We start from the raw sequence: 23,070 nt of genomic DNA on the forward strand, positions 1-23,070 counted from the left end.
AATGGAGGGAGGAAGGAGGGAGGAAAGGCAGGAAGGAAGGAAGGAAGGAAGGAAGGAAGGAAGGAAGGAAGGAAGGAAGGAAGGAAGGAAGGAAGGAATTATCATATTACAATGAAGCACTATTCAGCTATAAAAAAGGTAAAATCCTGCCTTTTGCTACAATTTGGATAGAATTAGAAGGCATCAGTCATATTATTAAATTAAATCAGAGGGGGAAGTTCTAATGCCACACGAGCTCTCTCATCTGTGGTATAGAGAGAAACAGAAGGGAACACTCAGAACCAAACCCCATTCTGACAGCAGACTGAAGTTACTGCATGTGGGACCACATGTGGGGGTTGGGGAGAGATGGGCAGGACCAGCAGTGACAAGGGACAGCAGAGGAAGGTCTTGGGCACTTTGGTGGTGGAGGAGATGTTTTGGGTGTTTTGTTTGTTTGCTTGGGTGGTTGGTTTTTGTTTGATTTTGAGCTGGAGGCCTTACCTGGAGATACTCAGAGGTGACTCCTAGTTCTGTGCTCAGGAACCAGGAGTATCACTCCTGGTGGTGCTCGGGGGATCCTATGGGATGACGGAGATCAAACCTGGACCAGCCACATATAGGGCAAGTGCCCCACCCTCTGTACTATCTCTGCCCCAATGTGGTAACTTTGTGTACCAAAAGCATAAACACCATAAACCACGTCATGTCCATAATAAACAGATTCAACAATTAATGAATTGGAAGGGGACAACGAGCGGGACAAGAGCAGGACACGAACCCTTTCATCCAAATGCTGTGGCAAAAGTAGCCCAGCATGAAGGGGTCGACTGTAGGTATTCTGGGGGAAAGTCAACCCTTGGGGGGCTTCTCTCCCCTGAGCTCAGAGGCTCAGGGGAGTTGGGGGGGCAGAATGGGCCCCGAGGGGGAATTTGGAGAATCCTTGTCCATCTGCTGGTCTGTCCAGATGGCTAAGGGCAGAGCTGGAGACTTATCTCAGAAGAGTGACTAGAGAGTGAGTAATGGTGGGCACTACCTTACTCATTACCAGAGAAGTCACGTGACATTGAAACTGCGCGCCACATTGAAACTGATCTCATGCACCAGAATTCAGATCAGCCATGGCTGACACTGATGAAATAAGACGGGCTTGTGGGTCTGTGTATCTGATCAGCACTTATAATGTTCATCTCCTAGGGGACTTTGAGACAGCAAGCACCAGCTCTGTCAAGATTCCTCACAAATCCAGTCACAGCTTTAGAAGGGAAACTGTCATAGTTTCTGGTGCTGGAAACACCAGCAAAATTCAAAGTAGTTGACTGGCTTCATTGATCCACAAACCTGTCTCATTTATTAGGGCATATGCTTGCTTGCATCTGGAGTGATAGCACAGCAGTAGGGCGTTTGCCTTGCACGTGGCCAGCCCGGGTTCAATTCCTCCGTCCCTCTCGGAGAGCCAGGCAAGATACTGAAAGTAGCCTGCTCACACGGCAGAACCTGGCAAGCTACCCATGGTGTATTCAATATGCCAAAAACAGTAACAAGTCTCACAATGGAAATGTTACTGGTGGGTGCCCTTTCGAGCAAATCAATGAACAACGAGACAACAGTGCTACAGAGCAGTGCTAGGCTTGCTTGCATCTTTTTGCATTTAGTTTATTAAACATGTCAAGTTTTGTCTCTTTCTCTTTCAGATGTACACAAATCTTTTTATCCTTAAATTTAATTTTTAAATTAATTTTTGGTTTGGGGTCACATCCGGTGATGCTCAGGGGTTAGCTGCTCTTGCCTCTGCACTCAGGAATTACTTCTGGCAGTGCTCAGGGGACCACATGTGGTGCCAAGGATTGAACCTGGATCAGGCGCATGCAAGGCAAGAGCCCCCTCTACTGTACTGTCTCTCCAGCCCCACTTTTTAATTTTTCTTTTAATTTTAATTTATTTATTTTTAGCTTTTTGGGTTACAACTGGCGATGCTCAGGGGTTATTCCTGATTCTGCTCAGGAATTGCTCCTGGTGGTGCTCAGGGGTACCATATGGGATGCCAAGGATGGAACCCTGGTCAGCTGCATTCAAGGTCCTGCTTACTGTACTATCACTCAGGCTCCCACCCCATCTTTTTAAAAACTAGAATGTGACACGTTACTAGAGTCATCATACTTGTATTAACATGTATTGAAATAAATTGTTATTAAAAGTGCCTCTTGAGGCTGGAGCAATAGTACAGCAGGTAGGGTTCGATTCCCAGCATCCCATATGGTCCTTTGAATACTGCCAGGGGTGATTCCTGAGAGCAGAGCCAGGACTAACCCCTATGCATTGCCAGGTGTGACCCAAAAAGAAAAAAAAAAGTGCTTCTTTAGGGGCTGGAGTGTTAGTATAGAGGGTAGGGTGTGTGCCTTGCATGCAACGGACCTGGGCTGATTCCCGGGCATCCCATGGAGTCCCATAATGTCTCTCCTACACCTGGTGGTGCTCAGGGCTTACTTTTGATTCTGTGCTCAGGGACCTGTATACGGTGCCAGGGATTTGAACAAGGATCAGCCACATACAAAGGCCAGAGCCTACCTTTGTACTCTCTCGTCCTAGTGGGCTGTTCAGGAGACCCCCCCCCCAATTCCCATCAGCAAAGCAGCTGATGCTGCATCCTCTCAGCCTGGTGTGGGTGGAGCCCTGTGTCTGGGTGTGCTGGTGGTTGTGAGAAGCCTCCCTCCAAGTGCTGTATCTGTGTGACAGATGGTGACCCTGCATCGAGCTGCAAGCTTTTACAGCCTCACCTGGAATGACACGCCACCCTTGCTGCCGTGTTCTGTTTGCTAGAAGTGAGTCACTATACAACCTACACTTTTTTCTCTTTTTTTTTTTTCAACTATGGTCCCTCCTGTTACTGCTCAGTCGGGTCACCAGGCTGTAAGAGAGTCTTGCTTTGCTGGGAATCAGACTTAGTGTGTGGAGGGCAAACTCAGCCCCTTCAACACTCTGCTGGCCCCTTACTTTTATTTTTTGTAGGGGGTGGTATTTCCAGGGATGCCAGGGGATCGCCCAGTGCTGGGGATGGAACTGTGGTCAGCATTTACTCCTATACTAGCTCTCTGGCCCCAATTCTTTTCTTTTTCTTTTTTTTGTCACACCTGGCGATGCTCAGGCTACTGGGGTCTGCATTCAGGGATCACTCCTGGTGGGGCTCAGGGGACCATATGGGGTACTGGGGATCAAACCTGGGTCACCTATGTGCAAGAAAAGTGTCCTACTCACTGTATTATCTGGTTCCGAGAAAAATTTTTGATTTTTGAGTCACACCCACTGCTTTGTATTCAGAGGTCACTCCTGGAGGGACTTAGGGGACCATATGGGGTTCCAGGGATAGAACCCAGGTCAGCCGTGTGCAAGAGAAGCACTTTACCTGCTGCATCTCTCCAGCCCTGCAAAAAAACTGGAGGGGGGGACAGGGTACTGCCTAAGCAATGTTCTGGAGGCCCAGAGTTCATTCCTGGGAATTTGTGGATTCTTGGTCAGCTGGACCTGTGGTTCAATACCAGGGACTGAGGCTGCGCTGCTGTAGCCCACCCCATTGGTATCTGGGGGTCTGAGGCTGTACCTGGTGATGCTCAAAGACCACACAGGACAGAACCCTGGAACCAAACCACGTAGGCCTCACTCAAAGCATACTCCTTAGCCCCTGAATTATCTTTCCAACCCTATGGGGGGAAAAAAAACCTTAATAATTTTAACAGTGAGCATTGGGGAAGAGCAGGTGAGCATTTGCCTGCATGTGTGAGGCTCTGGATTGATCCCCAGCATGGCACACTTGTATAAACTATTTTTATCATTGAGTTTGTGTTTTCAGGTGCGGTCTAGTGAGACAATGGAGCAGGAGACAGAAAGCTGCATTTTGGGCCTTGTGGGGCTCCAGTCCTGAGCCTCATTGCCGGGCAGGGTGGGTTCTCAGCTGGCTGCTGCCCGGTACCCCAGCAACCTCACCTCTATTCGGCCACCATCCACTTAAATGGGAGCCTGAGTGTCAGTACCAAGGGGCCAGTTGGACCTCAGGTTTGAACTCACATTCTCTGCAGCCTCTCTGAGAAGCGTAGGCCTCTTGCCTACCCCTGCACCAGGACCTCTAGGGTCCTGGCACCCTCAGGCTGTACTCTGGCATGTGGTTGTGGCACAAGGAAAGTGGGTGTGAGATAACTGGCAGAGAACCAGCTGATCCCAGGCTCCAGCTCATTCTCAGGCCTGCTCTAGGCTCACCCGAGTTTGATCCCCGGCACCTTCGATGGTCCCCTGAGCCCTTCCAGGAATGATCCTTGAGCACAGAGCCAGAAGTAGGCTCTGAGCACTGCCTGCAGTGGCTCCAAACCAAAAGATAAAGAACTCAGTCCTGCTCAGGCCTGGGACCAGGGATGTGCCCTCTAGGCAGAGCACTTGCCTTGCACAGGTGGGACTCTGTTCCATCCTCAGCACTGCCAATCATTCCCTTCACCATCATCATCATCACCATCATCATCTTCCTCATCATCCAGGTCAGAGCACTGGCCCACCCAGATTCCCTGGCCAAGGCTGTGCTCCCTCATCTGTGCTGGCCTCACTGACACCCCCTTCCTTTTTCCCTCCTAACCTTCCTGCCTGGGTGAATTTCTCCTGGGCCCTCTCCTAGGCCAGCCTATTAAAGAGCAATTTTGCATTTCCAGTCATTTCACATTTGAGCTCTATTTGCATTCAAAACTGACACTACCCCCCCTAAAGACAAAGGATAAACTCCATAATCATAGTTTAAAATGCTAATTTTTCATTTACTGAGGATGACACTAAAGAAACATACCAAGTTGAGACTGCAGAAGAAAGGGGAAAGCTTCCTATGTGAGGACCTCCAAGGGCACTCCACCCTCCTTTTGAAACGGAGACGCATCATTTGAAAGTTTTTCGTTCCGCAGTGAGTTCTGCAAATTCTGCAGCGGATTTTGCTGACTTCGTAGTCTTTGTAATTTTCTTTTTTTCCATAACCTTACAGAAACGCTCCCCGATCTACCTGATGTTACCCCTTCCTTTCCCAGAGACAGTGTCCAGGAGGGCAAAATCTTCCGACCCCGCCTTAGCCGCGTGCTCCCGCCCGGACCCCGCCACGTCGCCTCCGTCCAAGGCTTCCCTCTGGATTTTCCTCTTTGTCATACAGTAGCCTGCACAGCTCTTGCGATCAGTGGGAGGAGAGAGGGGGAAAAAATCCTTGACAACGGAATGTCATTTGAAACATGAAAGGAAATCGCTGGCACCCGCGGAGAAGCCGGAAACGCGGCCTGGGAAAGTCGGCGACGCTTCGGGGCTCCCGGGAAGGCGACGTGGGAGCCAGCGCTCGGGGCGCGGCGGGCTCGGGGGGCGCGGCCCCTTTAAGGGGCGGGGCGGGGCGGGGCGGAGGCCCCTTCCCAGGCTGCCTCGCGCGCGCCGGCAGTTCGGCCACGTCCCCGGCCACGTAGCGCCCGCTCTCGCCATCTTCGCCGCTTCCTCTCAGGCGCCGCCGAGCTCCGGGTCGCCGCGCCGCCCGCCGCCGCCCGCCGCCGCCATGAACATCTTCCGGCTGACGGGGGACCTGTCCCACCTGGCGGCCATCGTCATCCTGCTGCTGAAGATCTGGAAGACGCGCTCGTGCGCGGGTGAGCGGCCGAGCGGGCTGAGGCGCGGCTGAGGCGCGGGGCCGGCTTGTCCGGAGGCCCCGCCGGGTTCCGCCGCCCCCGGCCCGCGGCGGGTCCCGGCGGCCCGACACACCCCCTCGGCGGGCGGGCGCGGCGGGGAAGCCTGCGTGGGGCGGGCGGCGCGGCCTGACGTGGCCGCCCCGAGGTCACCCCGCGCCGGGTTCCTCCCGGCCCTGCCTTGCGGGGGGCTGCGCCCCGTCTCGAGGGCCCCGCGGCGAGAGCGGGGTGGGGAGAGCCTAGGGCGTTTCTCGGGGGGCAGCTCGGGCGGCCGGGGGAGGCCCTCGGGGGGCCCCGCGTGCCGACACGCTCGCCTCGGCGTCCTCGGGGGTCCCCCGGCAGCCTCCACGTCACCGTGAGCGGGGGACACTTGGGTCCAGACGCCGGCGGTCGAGGTGGGCTTTGAGGCCGCCCCCACCGGGAACCCCGGGGGTGACGAGGCGTCGGGGAGCGCGGCAGGATCGGGGGACCCCTGCTTCGCCGGAACCCCGGAGACGACCGCGACCCCTTTTGCCCGCTCCCGCTGGCCTCGCCCCACCTCAGGAAAGACCTTTGAACTCCGAAGGGTCAAAGTCCTGTCCCGCGGGTTCTGGCTGGCAGTGCCGGTCCGGCCTGCGTGTGCCCGTGAAGGAGGGACCCGCCCCCTCCTCACACTGAGCTGGGGGCTGCGGCAGTGGGGAGTGCTGGCTGTGCGGGAGGTGTGGGTTATCCCGACATCAGCCCCAGTGTGAACTTAGCATCACGCACCCCACTGAGTTCAGCATCTCTCACTCACACACACATACACACAACGGTGAGTTTAGCATCTCTCTCACACTCAGCTCACTGTGAGTCTAGCATCTCTCACACACACGCACAACTGTAAGTCTAGCATCTCTCTCTCACACACACGCACCCCACTGAGTCCAGCATCTCTCACTCACACACACACATACACACAACGGTGAGTTTGGCATCTCTCTCACACACACGCACAACTGTAAGTCTAGCATCTCTCTCTCACACACACACACAATTGTGAGTTTAGCATCTCTCACACACCCCACTGTGAGTCCAGCATCCATCCCCCTCTCTCACACACACCCCACTGTAAGTCCAGCATCTCTCTCAAACACACACACCTGCGAGTCTAGCATCTCTCTCTCTCTCTCTCTCACTCTCATGCACACACACAGTGAGTCCAGCATATCTCACATACCCCAACTGAGTCCAGCTTCTCTCACACATCCACGGTGAGTCCAGCATCTCTCTCTCTCTCTCTCTCTCTCTCTCTCTCTCTCGCTCTCTCGCTCTCTCGCTCTCTCTAACACACACACACCTGCTGTGAATCCACCATTTCTCTCTTTCTCTCTTTCTCTCTCTCACACACATACACCCTCTCACACACACACACCCGCTGTGAGTCCAGCATCTCACATACCGCCAACTGAGTCCAGCACCTCTTATACACCCACTGTGAGTCCAGCATCTTTCACACATCCCGAGTGTGTCGCTCTCTCTCTTCCACCTCTCTCCCCCACACACATTTGCACATCTTGGGCCGTGGGTGCTATTGTGTCTGTTCTCTGTGGGATACACCTGAGTCTGAGGTCATCAGATTAGTTTCAGCAATTCACGCTGCAGGCTTTTGAATAAATTATCTGCTTTTCTGCGACAAAATTAAACATATTATATTAGTTTAGGTGTGTAGCATAATGAGTTGAGCTGAATTTGTCTCCATGTTACTGTTTCTCGGAAACCCCTTCAGCTGGCAAGTTATTAAGCTTGGAAGCATACTGTCTCCTAAGTGTGGGTCCAAATTAAGTGTCTACATGTTTGGGGGAATTTAGAGTGACTCTGAAATAGAATTCTCAAAAAAAACCTTGAGTGGTAAGACTAGAGGAATTTGCTGTTTCATTTTTTGTTTGGTATTATTTTCATTTAGGAGACTTAGAAGCATTTAGAAAAATTAAAATATTTCAGCATAGTAAGAATATTTAAGTTTATATGTGCTTGTCAAGTAGTCCTACAGTTAACTATAATTATAGGTTATTATAAGATCCTTCTTAGAGTTAGGGTAGTTTTAGTTCCTGTATGAAAGATTTCCTGATCCTTTATGTTTCAAAATCACCAAGATTTTTACTTAGAATTAAACACCAAATTTGACTAGCTGCTTTGTTTTCCATCCTAAATTATAAAAGTTGTTGGGAGACGTTTTGAAAGAGTAAGAATTTGATATGAGTTTCTCAGATAACTGGAATAGGAGACACGTGCCTCTTGGTTTTGTTTCTCACTTTGAAAATACTGGTTTGAGGTTATTTTAGGATTTGGCACCTGTTTTGCCCATGCCTGCAGCCCAGCCACAGAAGCCGGGAGCTTTCTCTACTGGAAGGCGACTGGGACATGAAACTGGAGGTCGTGTTGGCTGCTTTGAGAACTTCTGTTTTATGGGGCCCATTTTAAAGTGTGTGTGGTGGGTAGTTGGGGAGCAGTCAGGAACTTGATCTTGGCTTAGCGCTGTGTCAACCTTCTGTGGCTGCTAGTGCCTTAAGTGCATTAAGGTCCTGAACGGTCATTGTACTTTACATCCACGGTATGCTCAAGTTGTCACGTTTTTCCTCATTGTGTTTGGGGGGCATATCTAGCTGTACTCAGGGAGAACCCCCTGTTGTGGTGTTGGGGATCCTTTGGGGAACTCGAGCTCAAGCCCAGGTCCCCCACAGGCACATTAGCCCTTTGAGCTCTCACTTTCATTCTTGTCCTGAGCATGGGTCAGTATGTCTTTGGCAGAAGCAGCACAGTTTGCTAGTAGATGGAGATTTTTTTACTGCATTTTCCTGTAGGCACACAGCAGTGCTGTACTTAGGCTCTGTCTTACTTGCATTACTGTTTGTGACTGCATTTTCCTGTAGGCACACAGGAATGCTTACATTACTGGTGGTGTCCTCCCTGTCTCATGCTACTACACAATTGATTGGACATTTCTTTATTTTATTTTTTGCTTTTTGGGTCACACCCAGCAATGCACAGGGGTCACTCCTGGCTCATGCACTCAGGAATCACCCCTGGCGGTGTTCAGGGGACCATATGGGATGCTGGGATTTGAACCCGGGTCAGCCGAGTGCAAGGCAAATGCCCTACCCACTGTGCTATCACTCCAGCCCCCTGGACATTTCTTTAGTACAGGAATCTTTTGCAGTACCTTCCCAACTTCTTTCTAGCAGCTGTCACCTTTGTCCTTTTGAGTGCAGACCTTTGAGTAGTAAGTGCTCCAAACATTGACCACTTAACTATATGTGAGCCCAGTGGAGACACTGTTTAAGAGCAGCAGTCTGCAATTGTTAAGGTCCTGCTCCCAAGGAAGCTGCTGGTTAGCTGAAATAAAACACGTATGGAAAGTGTAAAATATAGGCTGTCGGACCAGAGAGATGGTACAGCAGCAAGGTCCTTGGCTTGCACACAGCTGACCTGGGTTTGATCCTCAGCACCACACATTATCCTCCAAGCACCGCCACAAGTAAACCCTAAGCCCTGGCGAGTCTCTGACTTCCCTGTGTGTTGGAGACCTCTTAAGGGACATGTCAGAGCTTTGGTGATGGCCACAGGATCTGAAGTCTGCTCATACATTGCTCCTACGAGGACAAATGGGCTCATAAGAAAGCAAATGACTGCTTTCCCCAAACTATAACTTACTCAGAATACACTCAAAGTTAAAAACAATAAGCAGAAATAACTCGAGGTGTAGCAAAAAGTTACTATTTATAATAATGCAAATACTTGAAAAAACATTCTACTGATGGAAAAGAAGTGGGCTAAGTTGATAGTTAACAGAAGCTTAGTTAAGTATGGAAAAGCCATCCCGACTAGTAGTTAAGAAGATGGATTTTTCTTTTGTTTGGAGGCCACACCCAGTGGTGTTCAGGGCTTACTCCTAAACTCTGCACTCAAGGTGGGGGACCATGTGGGATTCTGGGAATCGAACCTGGTTGACTGCAGCAGGGCAAGCACCCTGCTTGCTGTGCTATTGCTCCAACCCCAAGATGTGGCTATTAGAGTCTCCTGTTCCCCGGGGGGTAGGTTTACAGCATCCCTATTATACAACAGGTATGCAACATCCCTGTGCACTAAGGTACATTCTTGCTGGGGAGTGATTTAGAAGACTCTACACATAAGTTGCGTGTAGAGGTCAGGATTTGGTCTCTGGCACCACACAGTTGCCCAAGCACCTTTGAGTGAGACCCCTGAGCACTGTCTTCAGTGTAGTCCCTGAGCACTGCCAGGTATGGCCCAAAAACAAAAAAAGGGGAAGCATTCTTACCTGGTATTAGTATGAAAATTGGCACATTCTTCCTAGGGGAAATTGAACAGTATGTCAAAACTTGGGGCTTCATGCAATTCTAGGGAGTCATAGAAATTGTGATATATGTGAAAAAACTACAGGTATAAAGATGTTTGTATTACCTAAATGGGTGTGTTTGTGGGGGGGTAATGGTTTCTAGGGAAAAAAATATGTCCTTGCAGTTTTTGTTTGTCTTTTTTTTTTCCCTGTATGGGGGTGCTTCCCAGCTGATACTTATGAAGTGCTGGGGCCCTGCCGACAACTACAGTGGGCCTCCAGGGATCCTCAGGGCACCATGTGCTGAGAATCAAACCTGGTTGGGCATAAGCGTGGTATGTACCCTAACCAGTCTTTGTGGTTCGTTGTTTCTCTTTTTTTGGGGGGAGTGAGAGGTTGCTTTAGGTTTGGGGAACACTCTTGGCTCTGTGCTCAGGGATCACTCCTGGCAGTACTCAGGAGACTAAATTTGACTGTGCACAAGGCAAGTACCTTATTCTCAGACCTTACTTGCAGACTATTGCTTTGGCCCCTCCATGCAGTTTTTTTTTTTTTTTTTTTTTTTTTTTTTTTTTTTGCTTTTTTTGGGTCACACCTTGCAATGCACAGGGGTTACTCCTGGCTCTGCACTCAGGAATTACCCCTGGCGGTGCTCAGGGGACCATATGGGATGCCGGGATTTGAACCCGGGTCGGCCGCGTGCAAGGCAAACGCCCTACCCGCTGTGCTATCTCTCCAGCCCCTCCATGCAGTTTTTATAATGAAATTTGTAAGCAAACCAGTGTTCCTTAATGGAGGGGTGAATATGAGTTGCTACTTTCACAGAGGGGACTACTATGTAGACTTTAAAACAAATGAACTAGAAATACTAACAAGGGAAGATAAATATGAGAGAAGCTAAAAAAGCAAATCATAAAATCATAAAATCAGATCATATTACCCTGTTTTGAGGGGCAAACAGCAATACCATAAAGAAAAGGGAATTTTAAGAAACCTAGAAAGTTGAACTTAAAATAGAGGCAGAAGGTGTGTTTAAAGGTCACTGCTTTAGGGGCTGAAGCCATAATACAGCTTGCTTGCATGCCGCCGACCCTGGTTCGATCCCTAGTATCCTGTATGATTCCCTGAGCACTGTAGGGTTTAGCCCCCGCTCCCCCCCTCCCCCAAAGCAAAAAGAGATTCCTCAATATGCTCAGAGAAATAATTCTGTGAGAGTTTGTTACCTGATAGCCTTCTGGAACTTTGCTTTCAGGATAGAGAAATTAACCTTGGGAGTGTCTCTGGTTTAGGTGTAAATTTTCCCTCTGGAAGGAGGTCACTGCCCCTGCCTATTTTCAGCTGGGATCTCTGACCTTCCTCTCAAGATTGGACTGTATTTCCAGATTCTGTCTTCTGTTTTTCAGTTTTGGGGCCACTCCTGCTAGTGCTCAGGGAATCATGCAGTACTGAGACTTGAACCCAGGATGGACTTCCGCATGCTATAAGCTTGTGCTCCAGCCCTCTGACCCATCTTCCTGGCCCTGGTTGGTTTGTTTGTTTTAAAGGCAGAAGCTGCTGCTTTTACTAATCTGGATTCTGGACCAGAGAGGTTTGAGTAGCACCATGGAAGCGCCTCAGAGGCTCGGCATGGCTGCTTCTGCGCTCTGTCTGTGCCAGGAAACTAGCTTCGGGGCCTTACACTGCTACTGAGGCCATTGTCTCTCACCCACCCTCTGGCTATAGTGGATTAGGGCAGTGCCCAGAGCACATGGTCTGCTTGGACAATAATATAACTATGTGCTAGAAGTTCTCTCAAAATCCCAAAAAATGATCATTCACCCGATTCCATGAGAATAAAATGCATTCTTTCATTTCATTTGTTCACTCATTCAGCATGTTTTCTTTCCTCTGCTGTGTATTGGGCCCCATGTGCAGCACAGAACACCCAAATGACTTCAACCTGGGGAGACCTGGATGTCTATAGGTGCAAGGCACAGCAGGTTCCCAGACTGTCAGGGTTGGGTTTTGTAAGTAGTGTGTGAAGCAGTGTGTGTGAGGCAGTTCCCATTGTTCTGTAGCTGCTGAGTGAATCAGCAGCACCAGGGGAGACGGATTGCCTTCAGAGGTTTGTCAGATTGCCAGAGGCCTGTCTGGCAAAGGGGAGCATAATAGTGAGAAGCTGTCCCTGGATTTGATTTATAAGAATACTGAAAGAAAGGATAAAATTCCCAATCAGCTTGCTACTGAAATCTCCTTTGATAAAACCTTGACATCAAAGTTACCCATCACATGTTTCTTATACTGTTTTTGTTTTGTTTTGGGGCCACACCACCAGTGCTCAAGCAAGGCAAGTACCTTATCTGCCACACTATACCTCTGGTCCCTCACTTCTTTTGGTTTGTTTTGGGGCCACACCTGGCTATGTTCAGGAACTACTCCTGTTTCTGTTCTCAGAAGTTACTTACTACCAGCAGGTGATCAGAGGCCTTTTCTAGACCAAGCATTGAGCCTGGAGATCCCACATGCAGATCATGTGCTCTAGCCCTTTGAACTCTCTCCCTGGCCCCTCAGCTTTATATTTAAAAGATAGAAAAGAAGGCTGGAGCAATAGTACAACAGGTCCGACATTTGCCTTGCACATGGGTGATTCCTATGTTTATCCCCGGAGCCCTATATATCCCCAGAGCCCGCCAGTAATAAACCCTGAGTGCTTGTTTTTGGGCCACTGGGTGTGGCCCAAAATCAAAACTTAAAAAAAAAAAAAAAGGAACATATATATATATATATATATATATATATATATATATATATATATATATAATGAATCATATAGGAAATGAACTGAAAATTGATCTCTTCAGGCATGTGAACTGCATGTGAACTCCCCTTTCTCCAAATCTGTCTTCTCTCTTAAGTGCTCCATCTCAACCATGTGTCCTTTGCAACATTGCTACTAGAGTAGACAAACTTTTCCTTTATTGGGGAAAACAAAAGGAGAAGTCCTGATTAGCTCTGCAGTTAACCAAGACTGGGTTACTGCTGGTGGGTTCGGGAGAATCCCTTTCTGTACAGGTGTTTGTGAATAGGTTGGAGCTGCAGTCATTCATACATAAAAAGCAACATAATTACACCTAGGTTTTTAGATGCTCCAGCTATAAGGTTGTTTTGTAAATTCACAACAATGGAATATCCACATTCTGGAGGAGTGTGGGTGCAGATCACATTTCTGCTAAATGCGTTCTTGCTAAAATGTCCTGTGTGAAGTTTGCCATGAGAGTGGTTGGCTTCAGACCTCTAGTCAGACTTGAGTCTCTTTTGCTCTCTTTTTTTGGTTGTTGTTTATTGGGCCACACTAGGCATTGCTTAGGGGGCTACTCTTGGCTAGGTTGCTCAGGGGACCATGTGCCTATGATCAAATCAGGGTGACCTGCACTCAAGCAAGCATTTGTTGCATTGAATTCTCTCTCCAGCCTGACTTCAGTTTCCTTAATGAATTTACTTTCCAGCATTCAAAAGCTGTAGTTCACATCTTTTTTCATATAAATATTTGATCAAATATAGATATAAGAAAAGTAGACATACTACATGACTAAAATAACATCTCAGAGGTGAAATACGATGTTCATGTGAGCTGTTTTGGTCCACTGGTGTTGGCTTTAGTAAGTCACTTGGCCAGAGTAATAGTAAGAAAAGTTCTTAAGAGCTTCCCAGCAGTGTTCAGGCTTACTCCTAGCTTTGCACACAAAAATAAGCCTTGGCGGGCTCGGGGGTTATCATATGGAATGCTGGGAATCAATCCTGCATCGACTGCATGCAAGGCAAGCACCCTACACTGTATGGTCTCTCTGATCACGGAAACAACTTGTATTTAATTGGTCATCCCAGAATTTGGTTTTTGACCCTGGAGCCTCCTTCCCGGTGTTCAGTACTCAGTGTTTCTTAAAGAATGAATCATGGAGTTTTTCAATATGTATCTGATAACCTCCCTTTGTTTCTTCAGGTATTTCTGGGAAAAGCCAGCTTCTCTTTGCACTGGTCTTCACTACCCGTTACCTGGATCTTTTTACTTCATTTATTTCATTGTATAATACATCTATGAAGGTATGGTATGGTGTCTAAGGGAATGTATTTTATCTGTAATTCTTTGGTTATGGAAATTGTTGAAGTTAGACCGACTGTATATTTGAACATTTTCAATAAGAATGTGGGGGCTAGAGAGATAGCTGAGAGGACTGGAGTGCTGTGCATATTTGTAGTCCCAGATTCAGCCCCCAGTACTTTTTTTAGGGAGGGGACTATTGGTGCTATACTGGTGAGAATTGGGGTTATTTCTGGCTCTGCACTTAGGGATCACTCCTGGCAGTGCACAGGGGACCATATGGGGTTCCAAGGATTGAACCCAAATCAGCTGTGTGCAGGAAGGCGCCTTCCCCACTGTCCTATCTCTCCAGCCCCCAGTCTGCAGTAGTATGTGTTCCCCTCTCCAGGATGTACTGGGCCTGGAGCAGTCAAACCTCCATCCCAGGTGGGCAAATAACTCCACAAGTGTATTTTGGGAGACCACACATCCCTTACAGGCATCCCCAAAAAGAGGATTAGATACAGTCTTTTTCACTTTAGTGCTTTTATTTATTTTTTTATTTTTTTTATTTTTTGCTTTTTTTTGGGTCACACCTGGCGATGCACAGGGGTTACTCCTGGCTCTGCACTCAGGAATTACCCCTGGCCGTGCTCAGGGGACCATATGGGATGCTGGGATTTGAACCCGGGTTGGCTGGCTGCGTGCAAGGCAAACGCCCTACCCGCTGTGCTATCTCTCCAGCCCCACACTTTAGTGCTTTTAGACCACTTTATATATGTGTCAAGGAAAATTGTTACTGTTAAACGTGTCTATTTGTTACAAAGCAGTTTCTCTAAGATTTAAGGGTGTGTTGCTCAGGGACCTGTATGGGGTGCCAGAAATTGAACCTGAGTTGGCTGCATGCAAGACAAACACCCTACACACTGAACCATTGCTCCAGCCCATACCACCAACATCTTGATGGTGCATGCTTCAAATCAGGGGAGTCGTTTGCTCCTTCACACAGTTCTTGATCCCAGCCTTATTGAACGTCCCAGGCCAGCATTTGCTCAGAGGCAGAAAACAAAAGGAAGTATTTGTTTTTGTTTGGGGGCAGGACGTGGTGGTGCTCAGGGCTTACTCATGGCTCTACACTCTGGGATCACTCATAGTGAGACATGGGAGACCATTAGGGGAGCCAAAGATTGAACCCAGGTCTACTGTGTATAAAGCATCACCCTGCTGGCTGTAACATTGCTCTAGCCCAACAAACAGAATTCTAGTATGTAAGAATACACTTGTCACCCCATAGTACCAAACAGATGACTGTTGTTTGACACAAGTGCCATGAAGGAAAGTCGAGGGACTCTCAGGATATGAACTGAGTATGGCTTCTTTTTAGGGGCCGAGGGTGGGGGCACATCCAACAGTGCCCAGGATGGACCCTTAGTGTGTTTGGAGGATCAGTGCTAGGGGTTTGAATTGGGGTCAGAGGGATGTAGGCCAGCCCTTTAAACTTTGTGTTATGGGGCTTATGTGATATTACAGCAGGTAAGGATTTACCTTGCACAAAGCCAACTTGGGTTTGATCCCCAGCATCCCATATGGCTCCCTGAGTACCACCAGGTGTAATTCTTGAGTGTAGAGCCAAGAGTAACCCCTGAGCATCACCAGGTGTGATCCCCCCACACCCACCAAAAAAAAAAAATCCTCTGTGTTATGTCTCTAGCCCCAACTCTGATTCTCTTTCATTTATCTTACAAATAAATGCTCACTGGCATTTTTATGGGATTTGGTTGTTGACTTGATTACTAAGCAATGGAAGCCTAGAATTAGGAAGTAATTTGCTTACTTGCAAATGGCTAGGTTCATTGTCTAGGAAAGTTAAGACTGCACTTATTCAGGACCTGGAGAGAGAACTAGGGTAAGCTTCTTGCCTTGCATGTTACCTACCCTGGTTTAAATCCCCAGCACGGGGGCTGGAGAGATTTGAATCTCTCCAGGGCATTTGCTGTGCACACAGACAACCCAAGTTCAATCCCCACCACCCCCATGGTCCTCCACACCCTGTCACGAGTGATCCCTGAGCACAGAGCCAGGAGTAAGCACTGGGTGTGGTCCTAAAACCAAACAATAAATTCCCAGGGCCAAGTCCCTCAAGCACAGCTAGTGATAGCTCCTGCGCACAGAGCCAGGAATAGTCCCTGAGTGCCTCTGGAGGTGACCCAAAAACCAGAAGAAAATAAAAAATAACTACAGATACTCAAAATTCATGAACAGGGGGCCCCCTCCTTCTTCTCGGTATGCCTGGCTTGATCTGGTACCCCAGACAAAACTAAATTAGAGGAGTGAGAGCCAGGGTGTATGGACTTGTAGCTTTGGCTTAATTACCAGCCACTCTGAATACCAGTGAGGAAGAAATTGGCCGCTGAACCGGGGTCTCCTCTCGCTTCCAGCTGATCTACCTTGCCTGCTCCTATGCTACCGTGTATCTGATCTACATGAAATTCAAGGCGACCTATGATGGGAATCACGACACCTTCCGAGTAGAGTTTTTGGTGGTCCCTGTGGGAGGCCTTTCATTTCTTGTCAATCATGATTTCTCTCCTCTGGAGGTAAGTGAAGTGGTTAGTGGGTACATCTGGTTCCCTGGGCAAATACACCTGTTTGCAGTTAATGTGGAGGCGGTTCTGTTTTGGTTTTGAGCAGGCAAACTTCTGGTATAACATACGCTATTTAGTATAAAGGACTGGAGTGATAGCACAGCGGGTAGGGTGTTTGCCTTGCATGCAGCCAACCGGGTTTGATTCCTTAGTCCCTCTCGGAGAACCCGGTAGAGAAAGCTACTGAGAGTATCCCACCACCTGCAATGCATAGCAGAGCCTGGCAAGCTACCCATGCCAGAAACAGTAACAAGTCTCACAGTGAGATATTACTGGTGCCCGCTCGAGCAAATTGATGAACAACAGGACGACAAGTGCTGCCATGCTATTTAGTATAAAGAAATTATGAACAGGGAGGTATTTGGGTGTGCCTACTCATAGGTCACTGCTGAGTTCTCTGGACTATAAACTTGGCTTGGATGGTAGTTGACGGTACCCTGCCCACCTGCGTGTTTGAAGAATGCTCTTCTCCCCACTCTTGGTTCTCTTCATGCCCAGGCATTCCACATTCGTACAGTGTCTGGATCCTCTCAGCACTGGTGCTGCACTCCTTGGCATTACTAAAAGCGGTTTGCACAGCCCTGGCTCTCTGCATTGTTGCAGCCAGCTTCCAGCTTCCCTTCCTTCCCTGTGATTCCACCCTGGGTTTGGGTTGAAGGGTACAGGGGCTGCCAGTCCTTCTGTTGTCAGTGGGACTAAACTACCATGTTGGACAGAGAATTTGCATAATTACAGCTCCAATTTCTCACCCCTTTGATTGAACCATTTCAAAAGGGAGGGAAAACGGGAAGAATATTTATGTGGTGTGGAAAGAACGTTGGTAGAGGAAAACAGCAATGAGGGAGTTTAAGAAACCTGATGATCGGTATTGAGAGCCTGGCAGAGGATTCGGAAACGTACCCAGGTTCACAGGGGGACCAGAGGATCTAGGAGAAACCTTTATGGAGATTCCCAGGAATCCTGAGACCTGGGAGACAAGGTGATGACTGCTGGGAGAGGCCCTGGTGTCTGGGTTCCCTGGCCCTTGTCAGGAGGGCCTCCCCTCTCATGTGACTTAATTTCTGTGATCCCCTTATTGCACAGCTGCCCGCTCTGTGCTACTTCACTGTGGGGGACATTTTACTCTGAGCTCACCACAGGCCCTGCATGCTGACGGCATCCCATTTCCCCGGCAGATTCTGTGGACCTTCTCCATCTACCTGGAGTCAGTAGCCATCCTTCCCCAACTGTTCATGATCAGCAAGACCGGGGAAGCGGAGACCATCACCACCCACTACCTGTTCTTCCTGGGCCTCTACCGCGCTTTGTATTTGGTCAACTGGATCTGGCGCTTCTACTTCGAGGGCTTCTTTGACCTCATTGCCGTGGTCGCTGGAGTTGTCCAGACAATTCTTTATTGTGACTTCTTCTACTTGTACATCACAAAAGGTATGTTGGGCTATACCCTGCACCACCACCACCACCGTGCTGTGTCCTTTCCGTCATTTCCCAAGACTGTCTCTAGCTCATAAAGTAGAGCAGGTGGCCAAAAAACATTACGTGTTTCAAAATTCTGTTTTAAGGGTGGTATGTGTGTGTGATGTTGGGGATGGAAACCAGGGTTTGAATATATACAAGGCACATGCTCTACCACTGAGCCACAGACAGGACCCAAGAGTCTCAAAATTTTGTGTTAGGGTTTTCAGTCTATCTTTTCTTTTGCCTTTGCTTTATTATTTTCCTCCTGTGGTACCTTTCCATTATGGAAAGTTCATGAAGAACTGATTGTTCAGAACAGTTAGTATAGGGGTCAAAACATTTGCCTTGCATGAGGCTGACCCCTGTTCCATCCTTGGCCACACATGTGGCCCTGGGCTGGAGCAATAGCACAGTGAGTAGAGCGTTTGCCTTGCACGCAGCTGACTCGGCTTTGATTCCCAGAATCCCATATGGTCCCCTGAGCACTTCCAGGAGTGATTCCTGAGTGCAAAGCCAGGAGTAACCCCTGTGCATCGCCAGGTATGACCCAAAAAGCCGGGGGGGGCGGGGGGGATATGGCCCAAACCCCCCCAGGTTTTTTGTTTTTGTTTTTTTGGCTTTTTGGGTCACACTCTGCACTCAGGAATTACTCCTGGCTATGCTTGGTGGACTATATGGGATGCTGGGGATTGAACCCAGGTCGTTCACATGCAAGGGAAATGCCCTGCCCACTGTACTATAGCTCTGCATGCCCCTCCCCACCCAATTTTAAAGATCTACTAATTTGGAAAGTAGTCTTCCCGCGAAATTATCAGTATTAATGTTTTAGTAAACATATTCCAGGCAGAGGAAATAGCTTCCAGGGCTGAGCACATGTCTGGTATGTACAAGGTCCTGAGGTCAACCCCCAGTTCTCATAGTCCTCCGAGTACCACTGTGTGTCATCCTGGTCATCCCCAGCACCACTGGATCTATGCAGCATTGCATTGCCAGAGCCAGGCACTCAGCTACCAACCCAGTGACTGAGGCTCTCTGGCACTAGCCTGGAGCACTGCCAGGAGGCCCAGATTCTTCTCTGCATATGCAAATACATGATTTTAACTGTGTGTGCTATTTTACATACTGCTTTTGCCCCTGCATTCACATTTTTTTCCTGTCAGTAAACAGAAATTATTATATTTTTCAGTGGTCACAGAGTATTTTCTTATATGTATTACCAGAATTTACTGACCTGCTCTCTGTTCAGGGGTATTTCATCTATTACTGATTTATTTTTATTAAAAAAACCAGGGCTAGAGGGGCCAGAGCAATAGTACAGCAGGTAGGACACTTACCTTAGGAGTAAGCCCTGCATGCTGCCGGGTGTGACCCCCCAAAACAAAAACAAAAACAAAACAAAAGCAACCATCTCTATTAAATCATTACAGCAGTATTAAATGACTCCTGGTCCCAGAGTTTGTTTCCTTGTCTCTTACCATGTAGTACTTGTGTAAAACAGACTTCCAGGAATGGGAAGAAGGAAACTCTCAGCTTGTCAACATCAGTAACTTGTTTCTCTTCCTTTCTCGAATTCTAGTCCTCAAGGGAAAGAAGCTCAGTCTGCCAGCGTAAGTGCCAGTGAACATCCCCAGCATCTGTCCTTCAGGGTGCTCGGACAGAATTCTTACCACAGCAGAGGCACAAGATGCTTGAGACAGAACAGCAGAAACTTCACTCTTTGGTTGCAGATAGTCATCCGTGGCTCTGGAAGAACCCAGACAAAAAAGAACCAGAAGGTTTCTGTTTTATGCATCTTGCCTTATCTTTTTTTATTACTATGTACAAAGATTTTTTTACACAAAGAAACCTAATGCTGTATTAATAAATTCAGTGTGTAGCTTCAATTGGGGTAGTCCTAAAAGTGAAGATTTGTGAGGAATAAGTGCAAACTTTTTTTAATTCTTTGAAATGGTTGATTTTTCTTTTGTGTCTGCAATGAAATTATATTCCTTGACAGTTGGTAGATTACATACTCTTTCATCTATCAAACTTGCATTCCTCTATATTTATTTTATTTTGCCAAAAAGCAAAGTTACCTTGTTTGCATCTGAGACACACTACTTTCCATTCGGAATCTCCGTCACAGTATCTCCTCCCAGGGGCATCCTGTGAGGATGTCATGACACTACGTTTCTGGCTGTCAGGAGCACTTCCAAGTCTCCAGCTTTTCTTGACCAACATTTAGATTCTCAGTGTAAATGGCGTCTCATTTCAGTGTCACCAAAGGTGCCTGCCCTCCTCCCCTGCTATAAGCAGTGTCAGTTTGAGTCTGTCCCAAGCTTGTTTGAAACATTTAATTGTGGGCAGCCATCTTGCGTATGGGACTTTAGGAACACGTTGATGATTTGGGTTTAGGACTCTGCTCCCCCAGGAAGGGAACATAAGTTGTGACTTGAATTTACAGTCTGAAAAGATTACTGCAGCCATGTCCATGCTCAGACTCAAAATGCTTTTCTTAACACTCTGGGTAGTACATGATTGACATTTTTCCTTCATCGCGGCACCAATTGCCATTCCTTATGCTCTTATTTTTTGTTGTTTTGACTGAGCTCTTGCATGATTTATCTTGTGTTACCATCCCAAATAAACATTTTATTAAACATAGAATTGTCTTTTTCATGAATTAGGCTTTTGAAACATCCTGTATCAGGATGATTCTTTCCTCAATTGGCAATAAAAGCTCTAGGGAAGGAGCTGGAGCGATAGCACAGTGGGTAGGGTACTTGCTTGCCTTACAAGCCAACTGGGTTTGGGTTTGATTATGGCACCCCATATGGCTCCCTACCAGGAGTGATTCCTGAGCTCTGAGCCAGGTGAGTCTTGAGCACTGTGCTAGGTGTGCCTCCAGAACAAAAAGCTCTGGAGGGCTGCAAAACATTTGTTTAGTTATCTGAACCTGTATTTTGTAGGGAAATTGACACTATCCTGGTTTTGCCATTCTGTTGATTTTGACTACATTGCTTAATACAAAAATAGATGACTTGTTTTCTTATGTGGGGCGCTACAAACATTAAAATGTTGGGTGCTGACAGTGCTTACTAAAGGAATGGTACACTTGCTTGTTGCACTCAAGTACCTTGTGGTGAGCCAGGTTGGATTCATTGTTCTCTGGTCTGTCAGGAGATGTAACCACACCCTAGTGGACTTTGCTCCCCAGGAGTGAAACACAAATTGCTGTTTGTGACTTGAATTTACAATCCTAAAAGATTACTGCAGCCATGCTCAGACCTGGATGTTTCTCCTTGACTGGCTGCACCAACCCCCATCTCCTTCACTCACCTCGCTTTCCTCCCTGTGTTCTGGTGTCTTTTTTTATCCTCCTTGGAAGATTCTGAGTGTGTGCAGGAAGGCTGGGAAATCCTCCCTGAGACCAGGGGGAGTAGCTCACTCCTCTTTTGTGCATGTCAGTCAAACCCAAGCTGGGCCCATGCATTGTAGAGCACAGTGCATCCAAGGAGCTGGGACCTCCGCATGAAGAACCCCTGCCTTCTCCAGTTGCTCTGCCCAAGATACCACGACCATTAGACGCAGCCAGTCAGGACAGTGTCTAAACGAATAGTTTGCCAGGGTGGGAGTGTGGGGCCGGCCGAGTCCTCAGCGCCCGTGCACACCTGCAGGAAGCACTGGTTCAGTTATTTTCACATCCTCAATAAAGATTATCAGGTAAATCTTTTTGGAGCTCTTCCGTTTGTGTGGAAGTCTTTCTAATATCAACACAAAGAAATAAAGCAAAGTTATGAAATGATAATTCCATGAAAAGCTGTGTGTAAATCCTGCCCCTTGAGTCTTCAATCACATTTCCTTCTTTCTTGCCACTTGATCAAGAGAGGAGTTGGGGAAAATGGGGAGTGAAAAATCAAGTTGTGGGTGGAAAGGCCTTGTAGAGAAGATACATCCCTGCCTGTCGGTGCCAGAACCAGGAAGCTGGACAGTTCCTGTCAAGGTCAAACAAAAATCTTTGCATAGAAATCCTCAGTGATTGGGGGCCAGGGCTATAGGACAGCAGGGAGGGCGTTTGCCTTGCACGCAGCCAATTTGGTTCCCATATGGTCTCTGAATGCAGAGCTAGGAGTAAGCTCTGAGCACTGCTGGGTGTGATCCATCCTGGGCTGTCTAGGAGGCCTTAAGGATAAAAGCTTTGGGAGCAGACTCAGGAGTCTTGCCTCATGCCAGATCTCTGGAATCCAACCTGATCTGCCTAGGAGTTACCTGCTCTATTATCCTTCTAGTAATCTCATTTGCTTTTTTAAGAACTATTTTTTGATTTAGACAAAAAAAAAAGACTTCTTTTTCAGTGTCTTAAAGCAATATATATTTGGTTTGGGGGCCACATGGCAGTGCTCAGGGATCACTACTGTTAGTACATGGGGGACCATATGTAGTGCCAGGGATTGAACTGGGTTTGGCATTGTGCAAGTGAAGCACCTGAACCCCCCTCTACTGTCTCAAAAAAAATCCTAAAGTAAGGTGAATATACTTGGCATTTCATATGATGGAATAAGGTCTAACTTAGCCAGTGGAATAATATTACCTGGAAATGGCAGAATACACTTGCAGTGATTAGAAATAAACTGCCTTGCATATGTGAGGCTCTCCTCTCAATCCTAGGACGAAAACAAAAAAATACAAAATTAAGGTATACTTAACCACTACCTTTACCTTAGCTGTGGGTTGTGGTGGTTTTAAGTGCACAATATCCTCCTTACTAGGAAAAGGCAGGATAGAACCTGGCCTGCAGGCAAGGCAGTTTATTTCTCCAGCTGTGTTTTTTTTTTTTTTTTTTTTATCTCAGGCTGCAATCACATTTTGCTTTTGCTTTTGCGCCACACACACCCTGCGATGCTCGGGTTACTCCTGGCTTTGCACTCAGGAATTATGCTTGGCATTGTTTGG

The 23,070-nt window shown here is 47.7% G+C and overlaps 1 protein-coding gene across 1 annotated transcript; it reads left to right on the forward strand.

Annotated features, from left to right (window-relative positions):
* Positions 1 to 5,411: 5,411 nt before the first annotated feature.
* KDELR2 (KDEL endoplasmic reticulum protein retention receptor 2) lies at positions 5,412 to 20,784 on the forward strand. The gene is made up of 5 exons (XM_055135345.1): positions 5,412 to 5,627; positions 13,958 to 14,058; positions 16,474 to 16,632; positions 17,856 to 18,108; positions 19,715 to 20,784. Exons 1-5 carry the CDS (start codon positions 5,537 to 5,539, stop codon positions 19,747 to 19,749), a joined length of 639 nt encoding a protein of 212 aa, XP_054991320.1. The 5' UTR covers positions 5,412 to 5,536; the 3' UTR covers positions 19,750 to 20,784.
* Positions 20,785 to 23,070: the final 2,286 nt, after the last annotated feature.

The sequence above is a fragment of the Sorex araneus genome, chromosome 4 (assembly GCF_027595985.1).
Source record: "Sorex araneus isolate mSorAra2 chromosome 4, mSorAra2.pri, whole genome shotgun sequence".
NCBI lineage: Eukaryota > Metazoa > Chordata > Mammalia > Eulipotyphla > Soricidae > Sorex > Sorex araneus.

Coding starts and splice junctions, on each gene's coding strand:
- KDELR2 (XM_055135345.1), top strand. CDS start 5,537: ATGAACATCTTCCGGCTGACGGGGGACCTGTCCCACCTGGCGGCCATC. Junction 14,059..16,473: donor TGTATAATACATCTATGAAG/GTATGGTATGGT, acceptor TCTCGCTTCCAG/CTGATCTACCTTGCCTGCTC. Junction 18,109..19,714: donor CTACTTGTACATCACAAAAG/GTATGTTGGGCT, acceptor CTCGAATTCTAG/TCCTCAAGGGAAAGAAGCTC.